This window comes from Condylostylus longicornis, unplaced genomic scaffold, assembly GCF_029603195.1.
Source record: "Condylostylus longicornis isolate FDR11 unplaced genomic scaffold, ASM2960319v2 ptg000005l, whole genome shotgun sequence".
In the NCBI taxonomy this organism is placed as follows: Eukaryota; Metazoa; Arthropoda; class Insecta; order Diptera; family Dolichopodidae; genus Condylostylus; species Condylostylus longicornis.
Window position 1 is genome coordinate 5,614,236 of NW_026577974.1, and position 20,778 is coordinate 5,635,013.

The 20,778-nt window shown below is 24.9% G+C and overlaps 1 protein-coding gene across 7 annotated transcripts in view; it reads right to left on the reverse strand.

Annotated features, from left to right (window-relative positions):
* Positions 1 to 1,962: 1,962 nt before the first annotated feature.
* Positions 1,963 to 20,778, reverse strand: part of LOC129614815 (probable serine/threonine-protein kinase DDB_G0282963) — a 52,343-nt gene continuing 33,527 nt past the window's right edge. Inside the window, exons 2-12 of one of the 7 annotated variants that reach the window (XR_008697405.1) lie at positions 17,843 to 18,718; positions 13,687 to 14,339; positions 11,556 to 13,279; positions 11,361 to 11,489; positions 10,074 to 11,063; positions 9,790 to 9,921; positions 8,970 to 9,610; positions 7,831 to 8,902; positions 6,897 to 7,749; positions 5,732 to 5,942; positions 1,963 to 3,249 (exon numbers count right to left, since the gene is read on the reverse strand). Coding sequence is in view for 2 of the 7 variants with exons in the window: in XM_055529721.1 (XP_055385696.1) it covers positions 6,902 to 7,749; positions 7,831 to 8,902; positions 8,970 to 9,610; positions 9,790 to 9,921; positions 10,074 to 11,063; positions 11,361 to 11,489; positions 11,556 to 13,279; positions 13,687 to 14,339; positions 17,780 to 18,718 (7,128 nt within the window). In the remaining 5 variants the exon portion in view is untranslated. Of the gene's footprint in view, positions 3,250 to 5,731; positions 5,943 to 6,812; positions 7,750 to 7,830; positions 8,903 to 8,969; positions 9,611 to 9,789; positions 9,922 to 10,073; positions 11,064 to 11,360; positions 11,490 to 11,555; positions 13,280 to 13,686; positions 14,340 to 17,779; positions 18,719 to 20,778 lie in introns of those variants that run through there. The other 6 variants (XR_008697408.1, XR_008697404.1, XR_008697403.1 and 3 more) reach the window with 6 other exon arrangements.

Sequence of the window (20,778 nt, forward strand, 5' to 3'; positions counted from 1 at the left end):
AGCGACAAAATTTATAAGAGATCTGCGCTACATTTCTAACATTTTTTTATTGCAGATTGAATTTCCGAACGCACTTTTCGATCTATATTTTCAGTGTATGTAGCGTAAATTTTCGAACGTACTATCGTCTCAACATCAAATAATAGAAATCATAAAAAATATGATTCTTATTGCAAGTTTGAATCTTATTACTCAAGTTACAATATTGATTTTTTCTTTTTTCAAAATTTTCCATTCAAAAATCATTTCAAATTTTGCAGAAAGTACTAGGCGATCATGAACCATTGAAAGTAAATTTCAGAAAATTAAAAATAATAAATTTGCCTACTATTATTCCTGCTGGCCTGGTATTTTATTTGAAAAATAACTAGATCGACTATCAAGACTATCAAGACATTCTCATAAGATATTACTGTCGAGGCATTTAAAACATTTATTATCGAGGTATTTCCTGTCATGTAAAAACCGTGACAGTAAAAAAAAAAATGGTACTTGCATGAGAGTTACTGTCATGACAGTAAATCAAAATCGTGACAGTAAAAAAAGAGTTACTGTCATGACACTTACTGTTACGACAGTTACTGTCATGACAGTAAATCAAAAACGTGACAGTAAAAAAAAGGGTTACTGTCATGACAGTTACTGTCATGATACTTACTGTTACGACAGTTACTGTCATGACAGTAAATCAAAATCGTGACAGTAAAAAAAAATAGTTACTGTCATGACAGTTACTGCCATGACAGTTACTGTCACGACAATTACTGTCATGACAGTAAATAAAATTCGCGACAGTAAAAAAAAAGTTACTGTCATGACAGTTACTGTCGCAACAGTAAATTCCTCGACAATAAATGTTTTAAATGTCTTAACAGTAAGTATCTTATTATCAAAATGTCTTGACAGTCGGTTTATACCTAATTAGTTTTCATATAAAATGCCAAGCCAGCAGAAATAATAGCAGGCAAATTTATTATTAAATAAAATATCAGGTCAGCAATAATACTAGGAAGAAAAATTTTCATAAATATTTAATATTTAACATTGTGTTATCATCATTAGAAATTTTTTTTTCTATTTACTACATATTTTTTCACGATCGGCTATTACATATTTTCATTAAAATGAATATTGTCATAAATGAAAAATTTTGGAAGATAACAACTGCAATATACTCGTATTGTCGCCTTATATTTCTATTCGTTTATCATTTACAATAGATTGCTTAAAAAGTCAAATTGTCATTAGATCTGCATTTTGGTAAACACCCATACATTCATACATGCAAGAGAAATAATTTGGTAAAAGTACTGTAACTATTGGTGACACTTGCCAGAAAGTTGATGACATATAAAAGTTTGGTCAAATTATGAACGGATGAAATCAATTAAGGAAAAAATAGATAAATTTTTAAATGAAGGTAGGAAAAATAAAATTTTTAAATAAAAATTGTTTTTTCAAAACTTTATTTTCATGTATACAAAATACACATATAAAAAGCGTCACTTCGATTAATTTTCTAACACTTTAATTTTTTTTTTTAACCTTAAAGTCGTTTATTTTTTCTTTCATTTTTAAAAACTTAACAATTATCATGAATTTAATTAATATTTTTGTTAGAATTACAATAATTAAAAAAAAAAGTATATTTTATAAAAATATTTTTATTATTTAATATTAATTATTCCATAGTAAATTATAAAAATTTATTAAAAAAAAAATTAAAAACACAAAAACACATTCTACATTAATAATGATAAAAAAAGAATTATAAAAATTGCAATACTTTATTCGATTTTTCGATTTTTATTATTAAAATATTAAATATTTCTTCTTCTAATTTAAATATATCAAAAATATTAAAAAAAATATGTTAATAATAATTAATGAAATATTTTTAATACATTCATAATATAAATTAATATGACATATTGCGCTGCGCGTCTGTCAAAAAAAAAAAAATAACGTTGAAATAAAAGTGCTTAGTTAGAGGCATAGTAAAAACCAAATATGTATTTAATTTATTTTCAAAATTATACACATTAAAAGGAACTTAAATTTAAAAATTACATTATTTTTATAATACGATATTGTATAAAGAAAAAAACTCCACATACATTCATGCAAATTCATTTTACATTTACATCGTATACGCGTTTATATAAAAAAAAAAACATTATTCAATATAAAAAATATATAGCGACATCTTCCGTTAGTTAATACTAATAATACAAAAAAAAAAAAAAACGGTTTATTATGGTTTTAGTCTCATTAATTTTTTTTTTTTTTTGTAACTACATAATTAATTAATTTTATTAAATAAAAATCGCAGCCAGTTTGAATTGAATTATTCAAGTAAGAAAAAAAGCCGGCACTTCGCGGCCGTTTCCACAGTGTATGTCAAAAATTTGACGATCATGTTAATTACGTTATTCGCTTGATTTTACAAAATGATAATCATCTATTTTTTTTTTTAAATAATTATTTCAATAAATTGGAAAATTTAAAATTTCAAAATTATTTCTTCGTCATTCACTTATTAATAACAAGTTGCATTTGCTACGTATATTGGTAAGTCTAAGTCATGCAGTGCTGGAATTTATGACTAATGTCATTTGCAAGCATTTGATATACTGGAAAACGGCCTGTTGTTATTTGTTTTTTTTAGCATTTTTTTTATTTGTTTTTTTTTTTCCTATTTTAAAAATTCATATTGTAAATATGTTTTTAAAAAATTAATTAAAGAACAATAAAAGAAATTTATGTAATAAATGATTATTATATAAGTAAAATATAGTAGACAAGAAATTAAAAAAAAAAAAAAATTATAAATTAACGTATAAATAGTTTATTCTATTTTAAATAAAAGTAATTAATTATTCATAATTAAAAATATTATTTAAAAAATTAAAAATCACAAAAAAAAAAATGTTATTTTTTTTTCTTTTCATATTTCCTTTTTTGATTTAATCCAAAAAATAATAAAAAATTAATTCAAATTTAAATACAAAATATTAAAAAAAATAAAATTATATGCTCTTATTATCTTTGACACTTGATTCGATAATATTTTTAAATATATGTAATTCGATCATTTTTATCACACTTGTCACATTTTGACACTTTTTTTAATTTCGACTTTGACGTTCCTTACTTTTTTTTCGTCGTTGTTGTTCTTTATGTTTTGCTGTTACTGCTGTTGATGACGATAAATCTGATGATGTTGTTATAAATTTAGAAGAATGTTTTCTGTAAAAGAATAAATTAACAAAATTATTTATAAATTAATATTTTTTGTAAATATTAAAAAAATATTTTAAATATTATTAATTTTAATTTAAAATATTTTTATTTTTTTTAGTAAATGTATTTATTATTAAAAAATTAAATACGAAAATTATTATTTTTTTTCTTTGACTACAAAATTAAAAAAACGAAAAGCATTAGAGTTTTTTTTTGGTGACTATACCGAAAATAAAATAAAAAATTAAATTAAATAAATTTCTAAATTCTATTTTTTTTTTATATTATATAAGTATAAAAGGTTATATGTAGTAAATAGACGCAGATGTAGTAAGTTATAGTAGTAGTAATAATAGACAATTGTAATAGCAATAATAGTAGTTTCAGTAAGAATTGAAATTTTTAATAAAATTGTTGACATTTTCATGATTTAATTTAAAAAAAAAAATATATATTTAATAAATCGAACATTTTGTAATTTAATATTTTATTTATGTGGTTTAATTAATAATAAAAATTATTTTATAATTTCAGGAAAGAATAGAAGATTTATTTTCATATTGTTGGTAATTTATTTAATTTTAGAATTGCAAATTTTTGTTATAATTTAAGAGATTTTATTTTAATTATAAATTTATTACAGCGGTTTGAATATTATAAAATATTTTGAATAATTAGAGACTTCAATTCATTATATTGTCGAATAGTTTGGTTGACTAGTTTTAAATAATTCAAAATTTCGAGAATACCAGTACCGAATTATATTTATTTTTTATTATAGAGTAAAGTAGCTTTGAACTTTGCTTTAAAATTCGAAGTTCTTTGTTGATAATTTGAAAAAGTTTTTATTTTTGAATATAAAAAAATAATAAAAAAAAATGGGTTTCTTGTTTAATGTAAGAAGGTCTAAAAATATTTTAAATAAAAATTTATTTCGAAAAAATTAGAATTTTATTAATTTTTTTAGCAATATTTTTTTGTAATAAGAGTTTTTTAAAAATTTTAAGTAAATATTAATTTTTTTTTTATAAGAAAAAATATATTTTATAAAATATAATAAATTTTACAAGAAAAAATTGAAAAAATATAAAAATAAATAATAAATTTTTCTTTTTTCATTTTATTCTTTCCAATGAATTATATGTGTAATAAAAAAAAAAAAATAATGAAATTATTCAATTATTTCATAAATATGTAGATGAAGATAATTTTGAAATATGCAAATGTTCATAGCCAATTTTGGATATACCTACATGTTTTTGTTTTTTTTTTATTTTTACTACAATTAAAAATTATTATGCAAAAAAATTTATTTATTAATAATTTCTACATTTTTGGTGATGAATATTCTATATAAATTTATAGAAATTCCTTTATATTTACGATATTCTATTAAATTTTGTATTTTTAGCCTGCATTAAATGCATTTTCAAATTTGCCCATATTTTATTCAATTAATATTAGAAAAAAAAAATGAGTGGGGGGGGGTTTTCAATAACAATTTACATAAACATTTAAAGAAAATTATATCATATATTTTTCATACATTGCATATATATATAAATTTTCTATAAATATAGTGGTGTAAATGAAAAAATTAAACATTACCTTATAATTTGGAAAAAAAAAACAATGTTCAAAAAATTAATTGGGTTATGAACGGAAGAGGAAAAAAAAAAATGTTGAAAAATAATTTTGTAATAAAATGTCATGTACATCGAATTCTAAACATAATTTACATAAATATGAAAATATTTATATATGTATATATAAATTTAATTAATTAATTAGATTTAGTGTTTGAATTTGCAACTACATAATATACATAAATAGATATATTTTTGAGGTTAAATTTAATACAAAATTAAAAATTAATTGTTAAAATTTTAATTATTTCAATATAGAAACATATACAAATTTTATTTTACAATAAATATATACAAATTTTTTTTTTTTTCTTTTTGAGTATCTAGATATTTAGATAATTTTATTAGATTGTATTTAAATAACTACGAAAATACTAATATATTAATAACTAAATATTTTCGAATTAGAAATGACATTAGAAAATAAAATATATTTGTTAAAAAAAAAAAAAAATATATAATAATAACCCAAAATGAAGGTAAAATATACTATTAAAAAAAACATAAATTAATAGAAGGTTATTTAAACTAAGGTCTACAAAGACGAAAAATAAAATATCACCCATATTTTGTTAGTTCCATCGCTTGTTTTTATACAAAAATTTAGAGTTATTGAGATTGATACTGAAAACCAAAAATAGTTTTCAATAATATCCCAAAATCTCAAGTGATGCGACTAAAAGAATATGGGCGAATATGAGATTTCAATATCCGAAAATTAAAAAAAAACTAATTTTATATTTAAAGGAAAGAATTACTTATTAAAAGAAATAGAAATTATTTTATATTTCCCCCAAAAAAAAAAAAATAATTAAAAAAAAAAAATTTTGAAAATTTCTTACATTGGACTTTTTTTTTTATTTTGTTTTTAAATTTACATTTCTTTTTCGATTTCTACAAGTTTCTATACAACCAGATCAATTCTCTCTTTGGTTTCAGGTTTTGAAAAAAAAAAAATTAATTATAAATTTAAAAAAAAAAAAAAAATTCTTTCATAATCTCTCTTTCTTTTTTTCTTTTTCTTAAATATTTTATTTCAAAAATCAAATTCACCTAAAATAGAGTAAGAAAAAAAAAATAAATTACGAATAACATAAAAATTTTTAAAATCATGAGAATTTAAAAATGATTTTCACCAGTAAGACAGGATTTAGACATCAAATATTGTTTATGGATTTGATGAGAATTAAAGAATTAGAGAATTAGATGACATTTTATTTATTTTGTTAAACAAATTTCGGGAATGTACCTTGACACTCTTTTAAATTTTTATTTAATCAAACAAAATCCATGAACAAATTTTGATAATTTAAACCCTAACTAATAATAATGTAATCACAATGAAAAAATGTTTTGCAAAAGAAACCCTAATAGAAGAGAAGAGTTATCATACATAAAATATTGGCAATTTTTTTCTCTTATCACTAAAATACTAAATTGTGTGAATAAATAAATAGTGAATAAATGTTTTGTGTGGAAAACACTATTTTGAATTTGGAGAAAATTTTTTTTTGTAGGAGGAAGCAAGTGTAAGATTAAATAAAATTTTAATTTATCGAAGCTAAATCATTTACTTAGCAAAAAACAAAAAGAAACTTACGATTTCAAAAAAAGTAATTAATCAAATAATTTGGAAAATCATTTAAAAATATGAAATTAATGAAATTAGATCAGAATTTGTTCAATTTTAAAAACAATAAGATTTTGTCGGATATAAAGTCCTATACTTTTCCTCTTAATAAATTGTGTATAAATAGGAAATTGACTGAGTTATGAACGGTTTGGTTCTATTGAGTTACACAAATAAACAAAAAATAAAAAGTCAAACAGAGTTATCTAAGGTAGTGCCTTACAGAATTTTGTATTATTTTATAATACCCTCAAAATTAAATATAGGTTAAGTACATCTTCTATAACTTTTTTTTTTTCATTGTAATTTGTTAATAACTGGGTTTAAACGTAGTCTAACGAAAACAAAACAACAAAAAGTAAAATAAACAAATTTACATTGGCTATGAACATGTACAAATACCACATTGAGATTGTCGTCTTTGATGTTGATGATGATGTTGTTGTTGTTGTTGTCCTTGATGATGATGATGATGGTGATGGTGTAAATGATGGTATGATTTATTTTGTACCATGACATATTTTGCTTTACCATCACGATCTCTTTTCGTTTTAAAATAATAATCGATTATGTCAGAGTCTTTTGTATTTAATGATAAATTTTGATTCATTTTCATTTGTTCCAAATTGTTGAATAATTCTTTTTGAAATTTATCACATTTATCATTATCGTTATTGTCATTATTGATAAGATCATAATATATATTATCATTACTATTATTAATTTTAACGTAATCATTATCATCATCTTCATCGTTGTCATAAATTTTTAAAAAATCATCGGGACTTGGACTTAACAACGGTCTGTCATGTGTTTCATTTTTTGATTTTGATATTTTTAATGGTGCAGATGTCGTTGCAGATGATGGATAAAATACAAATGATGAAGTAGTTGAATTTGTGTATTGTGGTGATAAATTTTTTGATAATTTTTTATTTATATTTTTCAAATTATCATAAAGTGCCTGAGCTTTAGATTTATTACTATTATTGCTATTACTGTTATTATTATTGTTACTATTTAAATTATTTTTCAAACGTTTTTTTCTTGGCGGTGGTATTATTCTTGTAATAAGAGGGTTTTCAGATACATACGTTGTTCCATGTTGATGTCCGTTTGACGCTGTTGTTGATGTAATGGGTGGTATTGTAGCAGTTTTAGTACCATGTTGAATCGATGTTTTATTTGTAGAAGATGATTTATGATGTTCATGACCATTTGAAGATAATTCTATGATAGAGAAAATGTAATTAATTTAGATTTGATTTTTTGTTATTTATTTATGATAGAAAAATTTCCATAACATCTTACTATCTTTTGATCGAGTAATTTTATTTGACTCTTCTAATTTTTGTGATCGTTTAGAGCTTCGTAAATTATCTAAAGATGTAGCACGGGTAGCGCGGTCTGATCTTGTACTGCTACGAAGATAATCTTCTTTATCTGTCTTGAGACCTCTTGAACTAACGTGGCGTTCAGAAGTCTCTTTTCGATCGTGGGAACTTCTATTTCGACGATGTTCACTTGCAGATCTTCCTTCGCTATCACGTAGTTCTTTAGTTATTCTTGCAGAACTCCTAATCGTTTTATGGTTTTCACTATTTGATGCTTCTTTATTGGATCTAGAATTTATCCTTTTCGCTGGATCAGAATTTGTTGTTGTGCGACCATTACTATGTGTTTTTCTGTTATGGCCATCAGGTGATGAAATTCCTGTTTGATTTCGGGAAGATTTGCTAGTTCTACGCCTCTCATTACTCTCTGTGCTGGAACGATCAGATCTATATCTTGATAATTCACTTGAATTTTTATGATATTTCTCCGAAGATGATGTTGTAGTTGCTTTTGTAGGTGTAGATGTTTGACGTTTATGACGACGCTCTAATTTTTGTGGTGGTACTATTTGTAAATTTTCGTTGGAATTCTTATGTGAACGTTGACTCTCCTGACTGCTAGATCGATGTTCGATGATTCGACGAACACTTACAGCAATTGGAGATTTTATTGATGTACACTCTTTTGAAGGTCTAGAAGTTCTCGGTCTAACTTTGTTGACCAATATTGATTTAAGTTTATTTGGACTATCAGTTGAATCCAGAAGTTTTTCCTTTGATCTAGATCTTGATGATCGACCACATATCGAACCAGAATCAGAGAAGCTTCCTGTAGATGAAGCTGAGGATGATCGACGGCTCAATGATGAGCGACGTTGGGAATTCTCTGTTTGTTGCAAATAAGATTTTTCCGATTCGTGTTGATTATGACTTAATCTAGAAGATGGTGACATTTTTTCTTCAATTGTGTCAAGTGGTTGTGATTGATGAAGTTGTTCAGATCGACGTCTTTCTCGCCGTTTTTGAATTTTATGAGCATCGATTACAGTCTGTAAAAGGAAATTTTTAAATCTAATTATTTTTAAAGGAAAAGGTGCAAATTTTAAAGAACATTACCTTCATTGTCTGATCGGCAGCTTTATTCATCTCACTTAAAATCATTGCATCTCTTATCAAATCATCTTTCCGATTATAAGGGTAAGGAAGCTTTAAATTTTCATATATTGGACCAACGTAAGCGTCTTCGTCTTCATCTTCATCTTCTTCTGTATCTTCATCTTGCATCAAAATTCCATTTGTTTTTGTGATCTGGTTTAATTTTTGATCCCTAGGATTTAAGATCATTGGAACGTTATTTTGAGTTTTTTCCATTGGGCTATGCCTTAGCAAATCTGGCTTATCACATGCTAATTTCCATTTCGATGGATTTCCTGTTGTCTCTTCGATGATTTTCGGATTATTTTGAAGTTTTCGATTAGTTTCGTTAATTGAAGATTGTATGGGTTGATTTCGTGATTTTGAATTATTAAAATTGTTGATATGATGTTGATTTAACTCATCTTCATTATTAATTTTAACACCAAAATATAAAAGTTCATGTTCGCGAAGTTTTCTTGTACCATTTGGTTCAACTTTTAATGTTTCCAATGGTAATTTATTCGGTGATAATTGCGATTGGCTCGGAAGAGGTGAAACCTTAATAGGATTTTTATTGATTTTGCAATCATTCGTACTAGATAGATTTTTAAGAGTTTGAACTGCAAGAAAAAAACGTATGAGTTACGAAAATATTCACATATACAATAGATAAATTGCGCAAAATTTTTAAAATTCCAAAATTACTAAAAATGTAGTTTAAAAAATGCAAAAAAGAAAAGAGTACTGCTGCCAAAAAGTAGTTTGTTCTAAGGAAGTTGTTCTTGTAATATTTACTTACTTGAAGTGCGTGGTTTAGCTACTGGCATTGGTGTTTGCATATTTTTCGAAGATTCATGCACATTTGTAAATTCTTTCTTATGAGGTTGTGGTGATTGTAGCTTAATTGACATAACGTTAGACTTGGGAATATCTGAAAATATGGTATTTTTAAAAAAATTTCTGAGACTTTTATACTATTTAAAAATTTTAAAGTTTTGCAGAGTTTGAAAATTAGAAGAGTAAGGACGATAAAAGGCTTCCATCACAAAAACAATTAGAAAACCGGCACAAGATGAAAATTACCTTTGAAGTCAATTTTTTCAGATTTAATTGTCGATTTTTCAGCTTTCAAACGATTCCAACTATTAGCAACAACTTCATTTGAATTTTCATTTTCATCTAATTGATCTAAAAGTTCATTACTTAAATAACGTTTAACTTCTTCATCAGCTGCTTGAACGCTATCGTCACTCTCCAAATCACTATTATGGATCATTTCGGATATTCTTCCTAAATGAGAATTATGATTTGATGGGAAGCTTCCCATGGAACGTGGTCTTGTAGAACTCTTTCTTGGTATTGCTACTGGTTTTTTGATTTCATCTTCAGTTGAATCAACTGTTAAACGATTATCAATTGTAGAAAATCTTTTAGAAGCATTTTCAATTAAATTAATTGTTGTCAAAGGTGAATTTTTATTAACCATCGCTGATTCAAAGCTAGATGATTTTAAAACTTTCCCACCGCGATAAATATGATCTTCATTTAGTACAGTTTCACCGTCTAATGAGGATGAATATTTTTTCCGAAAATATGATGATGCAGTATCAGTAAGAGCAAATGAAGAAGTTGATGAATTCGATAAAATATTATTAGCACTATTTGATTTTGTTATCGCAGTCATATTTGAGATCAATTTAGTAGCAGTAGTATAACCAGATGCAACAACATTGGCAGTTAGATTTGTTAAATGAGATGATTGTTGTTGCTGTTGTTGTTGTGGTTGAAAAGATGCATTCAAATGAATTATCTTAGTCGGTTCACTATTTTGACGTTCGTATTGTGGTATTGGTCTAATGGTACGCATTATTAATGAAGTCGATTTTAGATCTTGTATGGTTTTAGTCATTGCTGTTGATGTGGGTGAAGATGTAATTGTGTTATTGTTATGTGCTGTAGTATCAATTATACGAAAACGTGCATTAATGGGAATCAGATTTTGTATTCCAGACTCATGTGTATCGTTTTGCTCAGTTTTATGAATATCAATTGATGGGGATGATGGTGATGTTTCTGAAAATGTACAGTTAAAGAATTAGATGTTGTTAATAAGAAGGAGAAGTTGATGTGCATGCGATAGTGTTATGTTGAGATTTAAATAAAGAATTAATTAGAAAATCCATTAACAGAAAATAAGGAACTAGAATAATTGAGACACCATTGCAAAATTTGAATTGTTTAAGAGCCATTTGAAGCTGTTGACCACTTTGATAATATTTTAGAATTCTTAGAACTAGCAGATATAAGAAAACTCTAAATGTAATTTAATAAAATTCAATAAATGTAACAATCGTGTTATTAGGGCCTCACCTGAGTTCCACGTGAATGGTTTATCTGTTAGATTTAAATTAATTTTTGTTGAATAACTTCCATTTACATCTTTTCGTTCTTCAACAATCCTAACGTGTTCAGCCACAGATTTGGAGTTTGACAATTTTTCTAAAATAATTATAAAGTTAAATTATTTTGTTTAAAAATAGGTGTATTTGTAGGTAAAGTTTATACCTTTCTCATAGTCATGCTCTTCTAAATTACGTATCAAAGATTTTGATTTTGCAGTTTCTGTTAAATCATTTCCAGTGACTGATTTCAATTTCACACCCCACAAATTGTCATTGCCAATACTATTTTCACCTAAATGATATGGTTTTGGCTTTACAGGTTTATTTTTTAAAATGCCTCTTAAAGAAATTTCATCCTGATCTTCGTCATCTGGACTAGTTTTTCCCATATAATTATTTGCAGTTGTTGAAGATGATATATCTTGTTCATTAAATACCGATGGAATAGAAACAGTGACACTACTTTTTTCTCCGAATAAACTTGAATTTTCATTTTTATTTTGTTCAGCTTGCTCTTGCGTATCAGATTTAGAACGGCTTTCATCACCAAAATGTGTTACTTGTAAACCTGATGTTATAGCATCAATATACGCATTTCCAGAACTTCTGCGACGTCTTCGAAAATTATTAGATGGTGGAGGTTTACCGTCCGTTTCAACAATATTAACACGCCCCGACTCAGCTGCAAAATGTACTTCAGTTTTACAGAACTCTACACGTTTTCTTTGATTACGCTGTGATTCATCTAATGATATTGATGTACTTCCATTATCTTCTTTTAAATATAAACGATTTAAATGTGATACAGTGGTACCAGTAGAATTTGAGCTATCAAAGACTTTACGTAAATTTTCTCGAACATATTTAGTTTCGTCTACAGCAATAGAATGTCGTTTAACTTCAGAAGCTTCGTCACTTGAAGAATTAATTTTGTTTGGATCACGATATCTTCTTTGAACTAACGGCTTTGAGTTTATTGTTTCTTTATCACCGTTTAATATAACCGTCGTAGCATTTTTATTTGTCCCGTTTAAAACACCACCACCACCAGTCGAATCGTTAAATGTTATAACAGTGCCACGATGTTCAGTTGGTGATAAATTACCTAAATCGCTAGATCGACCAAGGCCACTGTCAGTTGAGTTTTCCATACGAAACATTTTATTATCGGGTGGTGACATTTTTTCAAAACCATAAGATTTTCTGCGAATATGCCAATCGGCAGAAGATGTATCTTTTAAACGAGTTGCACGGTTTTCCAAACTGTTTGTTGTATGATTTATTTGCTGTGAATTTTTCGGGTAGTATTGAAAAGCACTTTGTTGCAAAATCATTTGACTACTAAGTGGGGAATCTTTTGACATTTTCATCCCATTCAATATTGAATCATGGTTTTGTAAAGAAGAAATTCTATTAGAATCATTATTTATTGATTGACTTGTAACAAAATCATCTTTGTATAATGACTCATCACTAAGCTTTTTCAATTTTCCACGTATTTCTTTTAATGATTCGGCTGTTAAAAATGATGGAGATTTTTTTAAAGATTTCGAAGAGTCTTGGTCATAATCATTGATATTACTACCATTTAGAATATTTTCCATTGCTTGTAAATCAACAATATTATGGCTCATTGCAACATTAAGTCTTCTGCCTTTTTCTAATTCTTCACGTATTCTTGAAACGCTGACACAATTTTCGGGTAAATCAGTTGGCCTGGTAAATGGACTAGATTTTGGTGGACTATTTGTTTTAGGGAATTGGAATGAACGGCGTATTTTGCTAACACGACGCCATTCACAGGTTTCATCTGTTTCTGCTTGATTATGTTCATCCCAATCAATTGATAAGTCATCAGTTGAAGCTGAACGGCTCCGTTCAAAATTACTGTTTAATATAAAATTAAATTATATGTATATTTAAATTTTTAAAATATAAATATGATTAAAATATTTTAAAGGGGTCTTTAGAGTGTTACAAAAGATCATAAAATTATAAAATTTCGTGATCTAATTGTCATAGCGAATTTCTGGTCTAGAGCAACAAATACGCGATTGAAAGGAAACGAAGTAGCGAAATATTTTAAATATTATTTTTCAATTTATTGTTCTTTTGAGTACTCATATTTTTTTAATTAAAAATAATTTTTTGATTATTCTTTTTTTTTTTTTTTTTGAATAATTAAGCAGTAACAAATGAATGATGTTATAGATATTTGAGTAAAATAATTAATTCAAATAGTGAAAAAAATGAAATAATCAAAAAAAAATATTATTAAAAATTTTGGTACTTACAAATCTGAATATTTTCCACGTTGATCCATTGTCATATCTTCAACATCACCGCCACCATTTGTAATCAATGATGACGAGTTATTGTTATGCTTAAAGCCTCCAACTTCAGTAATTCCTTTAACACCTACACAATTTGAATTTGAATTTATTAATGTAGGCTGATTTATAATATGTGGCGATTGTTGTTGTTGTTTTTGTTGTATATCTTTTTGTTGCTGCTTAAAATGATGACTATTTTGTTGAATTGTTCTATTATTACTGCTATTGTTACAAAACGAATGAGCTGAAGCTATTGTTGCTGATGTTATCGCCGATGATGTTGAAGACGAAAATAATAACGACGATGATGACGGCGGCGACGACGACGACGACGATGATATTGTCGATGTTGATGGTGAACTAGTTATTCCATTTTCAAATTGATTTTGTTGTTCATAATTTTGTTTTTGTTGTTGTTGCTGTTGATGTTGTTGTTGTACCTTCTGTACTATAGATATAGATTTATTTTGATCTTTTTGTGTTTTTATTGTAGTTGTTGCTGCTATTGCTGCTGTTGCCGCTGAAGTAACACTAAAGTTGTTTATACTATTTTTGTTTATTTGAGTAAAAGAATGTGGGCTGCTTCTATCATTGTTATTGCTTTGACTGCTCTTCTATTTATTATATAAAATATAAAAAAAAAAAGAAAATATATTAATATAATAATAATATTACAATAAGAACAAAAAATAAAATAGAAATGAATTGAATGTTAAAAATATTAGTTATTTTTAATTTGATTAATATGAAAATATTATAAAGTAAGATATTGGAATAGTTTCTTGTACATAGATATCAAGAATTATGTATTTTAGTAGGTATTTAGTTAAACAATAAATAATATTATTTAAAAATAATTCAAATTTTAAACTACATATTTGTTCAAAATTTATTTAATATGTTAAAATTTTAAAGAAAAACACAGATTACAACGCATCGAAATATCGCAAACCAATTAAGTTATTGTAATGTTAACACTTGGCTAGTATTTCCATTACACATGATATTTATTTTAAGAATTTCTTAAATTCTCTTGTAATTTTATTATAATCTTAATTAACTTACACTTTCTATACACTACAAATAATGTTTCAATATTAATGAAAACATTAAAACAAACAAAAAATTGACATTTCTAAGTTAATAAAAAAATTGGATTTGATGTTATCAATATTGACAATAAATTTCGACTAAATATTTTTTATACAAATATTTTTTTCTGAGCAGCTGAATTTTGAATTTGTGAGTGGTGACACAATAATAATGTATACAGATTATCGAATCGGGTAGGTATATAGCAAATAAGAGTGTAAAACATAATAATTACTCAGAAAGCTTTTTTATTTATTTATTTTAACCAGTTTTATAATAACTATTAATGTTATATTATTAGATACACATATATATATTAGATATAGAATCTATGGGTGCTGCTTGTTTAAAAAAATTTAAGAGAAAAAATGAGAATTAAATTGAAATCTTAATATAAATATTAAGTTAGAAGAAGTTGAAATTTTAAATAAGAAGATATTTAAAATGTTTAATTGTGAATGAATCAGAAATATTGTAAAATCAGAAATGTGTTAATGTGTTAAAAGTTACTTATTTTGCAAGAAGTTATTTAATTTAATTAAAAAATCAAGAATTTAATTTGCTTCTTAAATAATAACTTTCCTTTTTAAGTAATAATTAAAAATTATCAAGTTTTTGTTACTTAAATAAAATCTTTTTAATTACAAAATCCGTGATTTTAATATTGCCATTTTGAATTGAATTTTAAATTCTATAAAGTCAATTAAAAATTTTTGTTACTGCAATTAAATGTTAAACCACAACTACATTATTTAAAATAATAAAATTTAATTATAAAGCATAATTGATTCTTAAATTTGCCACAAATATTATCAGTTACACAAAATTAAAAATTTTGATAATTTTTGCGTTAAATAAAATATTTAGTGATAATATTTTGACATTGACAGTAGACTACATTCTTAGATTACACGGTTCTTAGATAAAATTGTTAATACTGTTAATATTGCTATAATAACTGTAAAGCCCCTTGTAGATATTGCTTCAAACATCAAATCAATTGAATTTTATAAAATTTTTCGGAAACTAAAATCATGATAATAATTGCATTTTAATAATAATAAAAAAAAAATTTCAATGCTTTAGCGTAAAAATGAAAAAGAGAACAAATTAAAAGAAAACAAAACAAAAATTTTAAATTACTCGAAAAATAAAAAATTAGAAAAAATTAAAAAAAAAAAATAAATAAAAGTGTAAAATTAATGTCTGGATATCTTTACGCGAATCAATAGTCGCAAATGTTTAACAACAAAGCGTAGTAATAATATAATTTCTTAATCTATCGTATGAATTTCTAAAAATAAACTATAGGAGAATGAAAATTATAGTTAGTCGGGCTTACTAAAAGAATATTCATTTAGAAAATTTAATGTAGGTAATTGTATTTATAGAAAAATTAAAGTTTGTATAATTCATCTGTGTTTTAGCTAATTATTTTAACAAGATTTAAAATATAAATAAGTTTTCTTACATTTATAATGCAAATATATTTAAAAAAAATTGTTCTACAAGCAGTTCAAATTAGCATTTAGATATTATTAAAACATATTTAATATCTAGACACGGTTTCTTTTAATGTCTAGACATCAAACATATTGAGACGTCTTAATTGAACATCGTTCGAACATGTTTGAAGAAGGCAATATGTCATGAACATGTTTGATGAATACATCGAACATGCTCACATCTTTTTTGATAAGTACTATTTATTATGATTTTATTTATTCCATGACAGTAGAGACGTTTAAAACGTCAACCTTTCATTATAAGTATTTTAATCTAATCAAACAAAATAAATGTACAATTTTTAATTTGTAAACCCTAACTACAGTTGAAGAGTTTTAGCTCATATTAATGTAGAAAAAATTAATTTTTTCATTAAAAAAAAAAATATGGGTATGGCGTTATAATTGGAAAATTAAGTGTTGCATATCTTGTTGCGAAATGTTCAAATTATGTTTGAACGAATGTAAGAAATTAAACTTTTTAAAACCATCAAGAAAATGTTTCTACATTCGGTTTATGCCTTTTTTTTTGTGCAACTTTTTAACAATTTTTTTTTTTTAATAAAAATGCTGTTTCGTGGTTGACAAAAGACATATTAATAATATCATTGCAAGGTTAATTTTTATTTTTGGTTTTTTTTTCTTCTTGTATTTATGTATATAGCAACTTGTGTTACAACTTTTTTTTAAAGAATTTGTGAAATAAAAACAAAAGTGAATAAGAAGAATTTCTCTGGATAAGTTTGTATGTGAAATAGATAAATAAATAGGATAGAAGTAAAGCTATACGTATGAATATAAACTGTAAGTATGTATAAAATATAAAGATTAATGTACAGTAACCAACAATTCTATTTATTTAAGTAATTTTATGAAATCGCAACATAATTCACTATCAGTGTATAATTTTCTTTGAATTTGACAAAAAAAATTGTTCAAAATTTAGTAAATTTGAACTGGTAAATTGAGCAAATAACTGAGCAATTAATCGCTTGAGAAAATTTAATGCAAAGTATTATTGGACAAATTAAAAATTAATCATTTTATAAGCAAATATATTTTTGTTTATAATTCATTAAATTGGACAGATCCCAATTGAATATAATGAAAATATACGAGAAGCTAGAACCGCGAGAAATAATCATTTTTCTATTACAGCACTCAAAAGGACGAAATTTTTAATTAAAATAAATTTTTTCTAGAGTTTACTGTACATTCATTTTTATAAACTTATATAATATGTTATATAATAAATTATACCAATATACACACATACATGTATTACACATACGTATATTATATATTTAACATTTGTACGGATAGAAATTGCAAGAAAATTAAAAGACATCAGTGTCATAACTAATAAGAATCGATTAAATTAATGATTGTGTTTTGTTTTGTGTTTTTTTTTTTATGATTATTATTTTTGTATTATTTTTTTAGTTTTTCATTTTTACCATTAAATTACTAAGCTTAAGGCTTGGTTCTATGTTAGTAAATACGGTGGCTGATGCTATTACCGTTGATATTGTTGAATGTTGATCATTTATGTTGCTACTGTTACCACAATTATTAAGATCATTACAATTATTATTTTTATGATTATTTTTATTATTGTTATGGCTGTTAAGGTGATGGTCATGTCCATTGATATTATTTGTTGCTGTTATTTTTGTGGTTTCATTTAATTGTATAGCATCAGAAGTAGCTGTAGTAGAAGTAGTAGACATCATTTGTAAATTATATGATTGTAGATTTGATGATTTCTGTTGCTGATATTGATGAATATTGTATTCATGTTCATGATTTTGTTGTTGTTTCTTATATAAATTATTCTCTTGATGACTATTATGATGGATTTGATTATAATCTCCATTTATATTACCATTATTATTATTATAACCGTTATTTATTATAGATGATGATGATTTTATTGTTGTATTATTCTTTATAATTGAATTAGAATCATTTCTTGTAGCTGAAAAACCATTTGTTATCGGTGATTTAAATTGTTTTTTTGATATTATATTACTATTATTATTATTTTTATTGCTTTCATTATTATTATAATTATTTTTATTATTATTAAATTCATTTTCATTTGATTTATTAGTGGCATGTGCCGATGATGATGATGTTATTGATTTTAATTTTGTTGATGCTGCTGTTGATGATGACGATAATATATTATTATTACTATTATTATTGCTATATCCTGATGTTGATTTTGATGATGATGATGTTGATGATGACCATCGTGATGATGTTGTTTGAACTGTTTGTGCACGTATTACTTGCATTGAACCAGATGATGTATGTGCTTGTAATACTTCTAATTGTTTACGTTGCGTATGTTGTGTACCATTCGGTTGTGATACATTTTGTGAATCAACGACCTAAAATTAATTATTTAAATTAGAAAATTATTATAAAATCTTTTGAATACAATTATAATTTTTAAAATAATTTAATTTTAAAATTTGAATTTTATAAAAAAATAATTGCATTATAAAAATATTCGAATATTATTGTGTCTAATGTTTAACAATGAGCTCAAGTAATGAATATCAGTAAAAAGTAATTTTGATAATAATTTTGTTTTTGATGGTTTTATGAATTTCTCTTCTGAATGATTTCTTTTTCTTTTTTATCTTTAATTTGAATTTTCATTTTTCTGATCACGAAACATAAAGTATACTGCTGTGATCTGTTATAAATTGGGTGTGTAATATTATTTATTCAATTTTTGTGTAATAATATGTAGGTATTATTGATAGAAAGCAAAAAAACAATTGTTGGGAGATTGATAGATTTGGCATATCCTTACCTAAAGGCAAAGTCAGTTAAACAGAAAAATAAAGTAATAAATCTTCCAATTACAGTTATAATATGAACAAGATGAATAAAAAAAAACAATAAATGAATTTTATAAGAGCAAACCTTAAATGGGTATGGGTACCCCAAATTTGCAAGTACTATAATAGAAAGTTTTAAATTTCTATAAATACATAAATGTTTATGAATAAATTAAGTTTTTTATGACGAAAATAAAATGTTAAGTAAATGTGTATTAAGAAAACTTTCAAAAATTTCTAATATAGATTGTAGATTACAATAATGAGGTAGTCATAGGTATATTAAATGGCGAAATCCTCTCCTGAGGGCCAAGCATCCTCCCATAGCACCCACCAACCAACACGTGAGTTATTAGTTCAGGTAAATTTTTTCTAGTGAACGTGTATATACTTAACTAGAATTTCCCTGAGTATAGAATAGTCCTATATTCTAACGTTCTATACTCTTGTAAAAGATACATTCTTCTTTCACTTTCGTTTCAACCAAACTTGCAAGCATTTTTCGGCATCAAAATCGACTTTGCTTAGGCATTGAATTCTTTTGTAAATTTGAGATTTTATCTGACAAAAAACAAAATAATTAAATTGCTCTATTTTTATCAGATTTAAAAAAAACAAAAATAAAAAAATGGCGAGAATTAATTTTATATTAAAAAATTTTAACAAAAATGTAAGTATTTTTCAATTTTTTTTTTTTTTTGCAAATTAATGAACAGTGTCGTTATATCTCAAAATTTTTGTAAAATCTGATCTTAGATAATACTCCAGAAATGACATTAGTTTGAAAGGTGGACATTCTACAGACATTATCACAGATTCAATCGTATACCTTTTTTTCGTATTTTTACACAACAAAAATAAACAAAATAAAATGAAATCAAATGCAATAACTGTAATTTAAATTGTGAGTCATCTAGAATAAATTTATTGAATAAAATATAAAATTTCATTGTCTTGCAAGCCTTCAAGTATATTTATATGTCACTTTTCGGTATATAGGTATTGATAACTGAATGTAGAATCAAAAATGTTATTTTGTACATTATTAAGGTGAAAAACTCAATAAATTTAATTTTTCTTTTCCCATTTTTTTTTTTATTGTTTTCCGTGAATGTTTTTATTCTATTGAACTTGTATTATTATTATTTATTTGTGTATACAAAGTTTGCACCCTTAAAATATTTCAATGTAAAATATTACACACTGAATCATTTCATATTATGTATAAACAGGGTGTCCGAGATTTGGTAATATTGATGAAGCGAAGTGATAAAACTGCTTCAGACGAACAAAACAAAATCTTGAAGAAAAATTTTAAGCACTACTTCTCCTTGTAATTTTTCCTTCTTAATTTTTGTATTTTACTTTGTTTTAGGAGGAATTAAGCGGCGGAGAGCAGAGGGGGGGAAGAGGTGAGGTATTATAAGCAGAATAAATTTCATCAAATTTCAGCCTTATATAAAATTTTTATTTATCTATTATAAATGATATTTTTATTCCACATTTTATAATAAAATGTATGGGCCAGAATATTTGCTTTCACATAACTTAAAAAAAAAACTAATATACCGTAAATTATAAAATTTTGATTTCAATTGCGC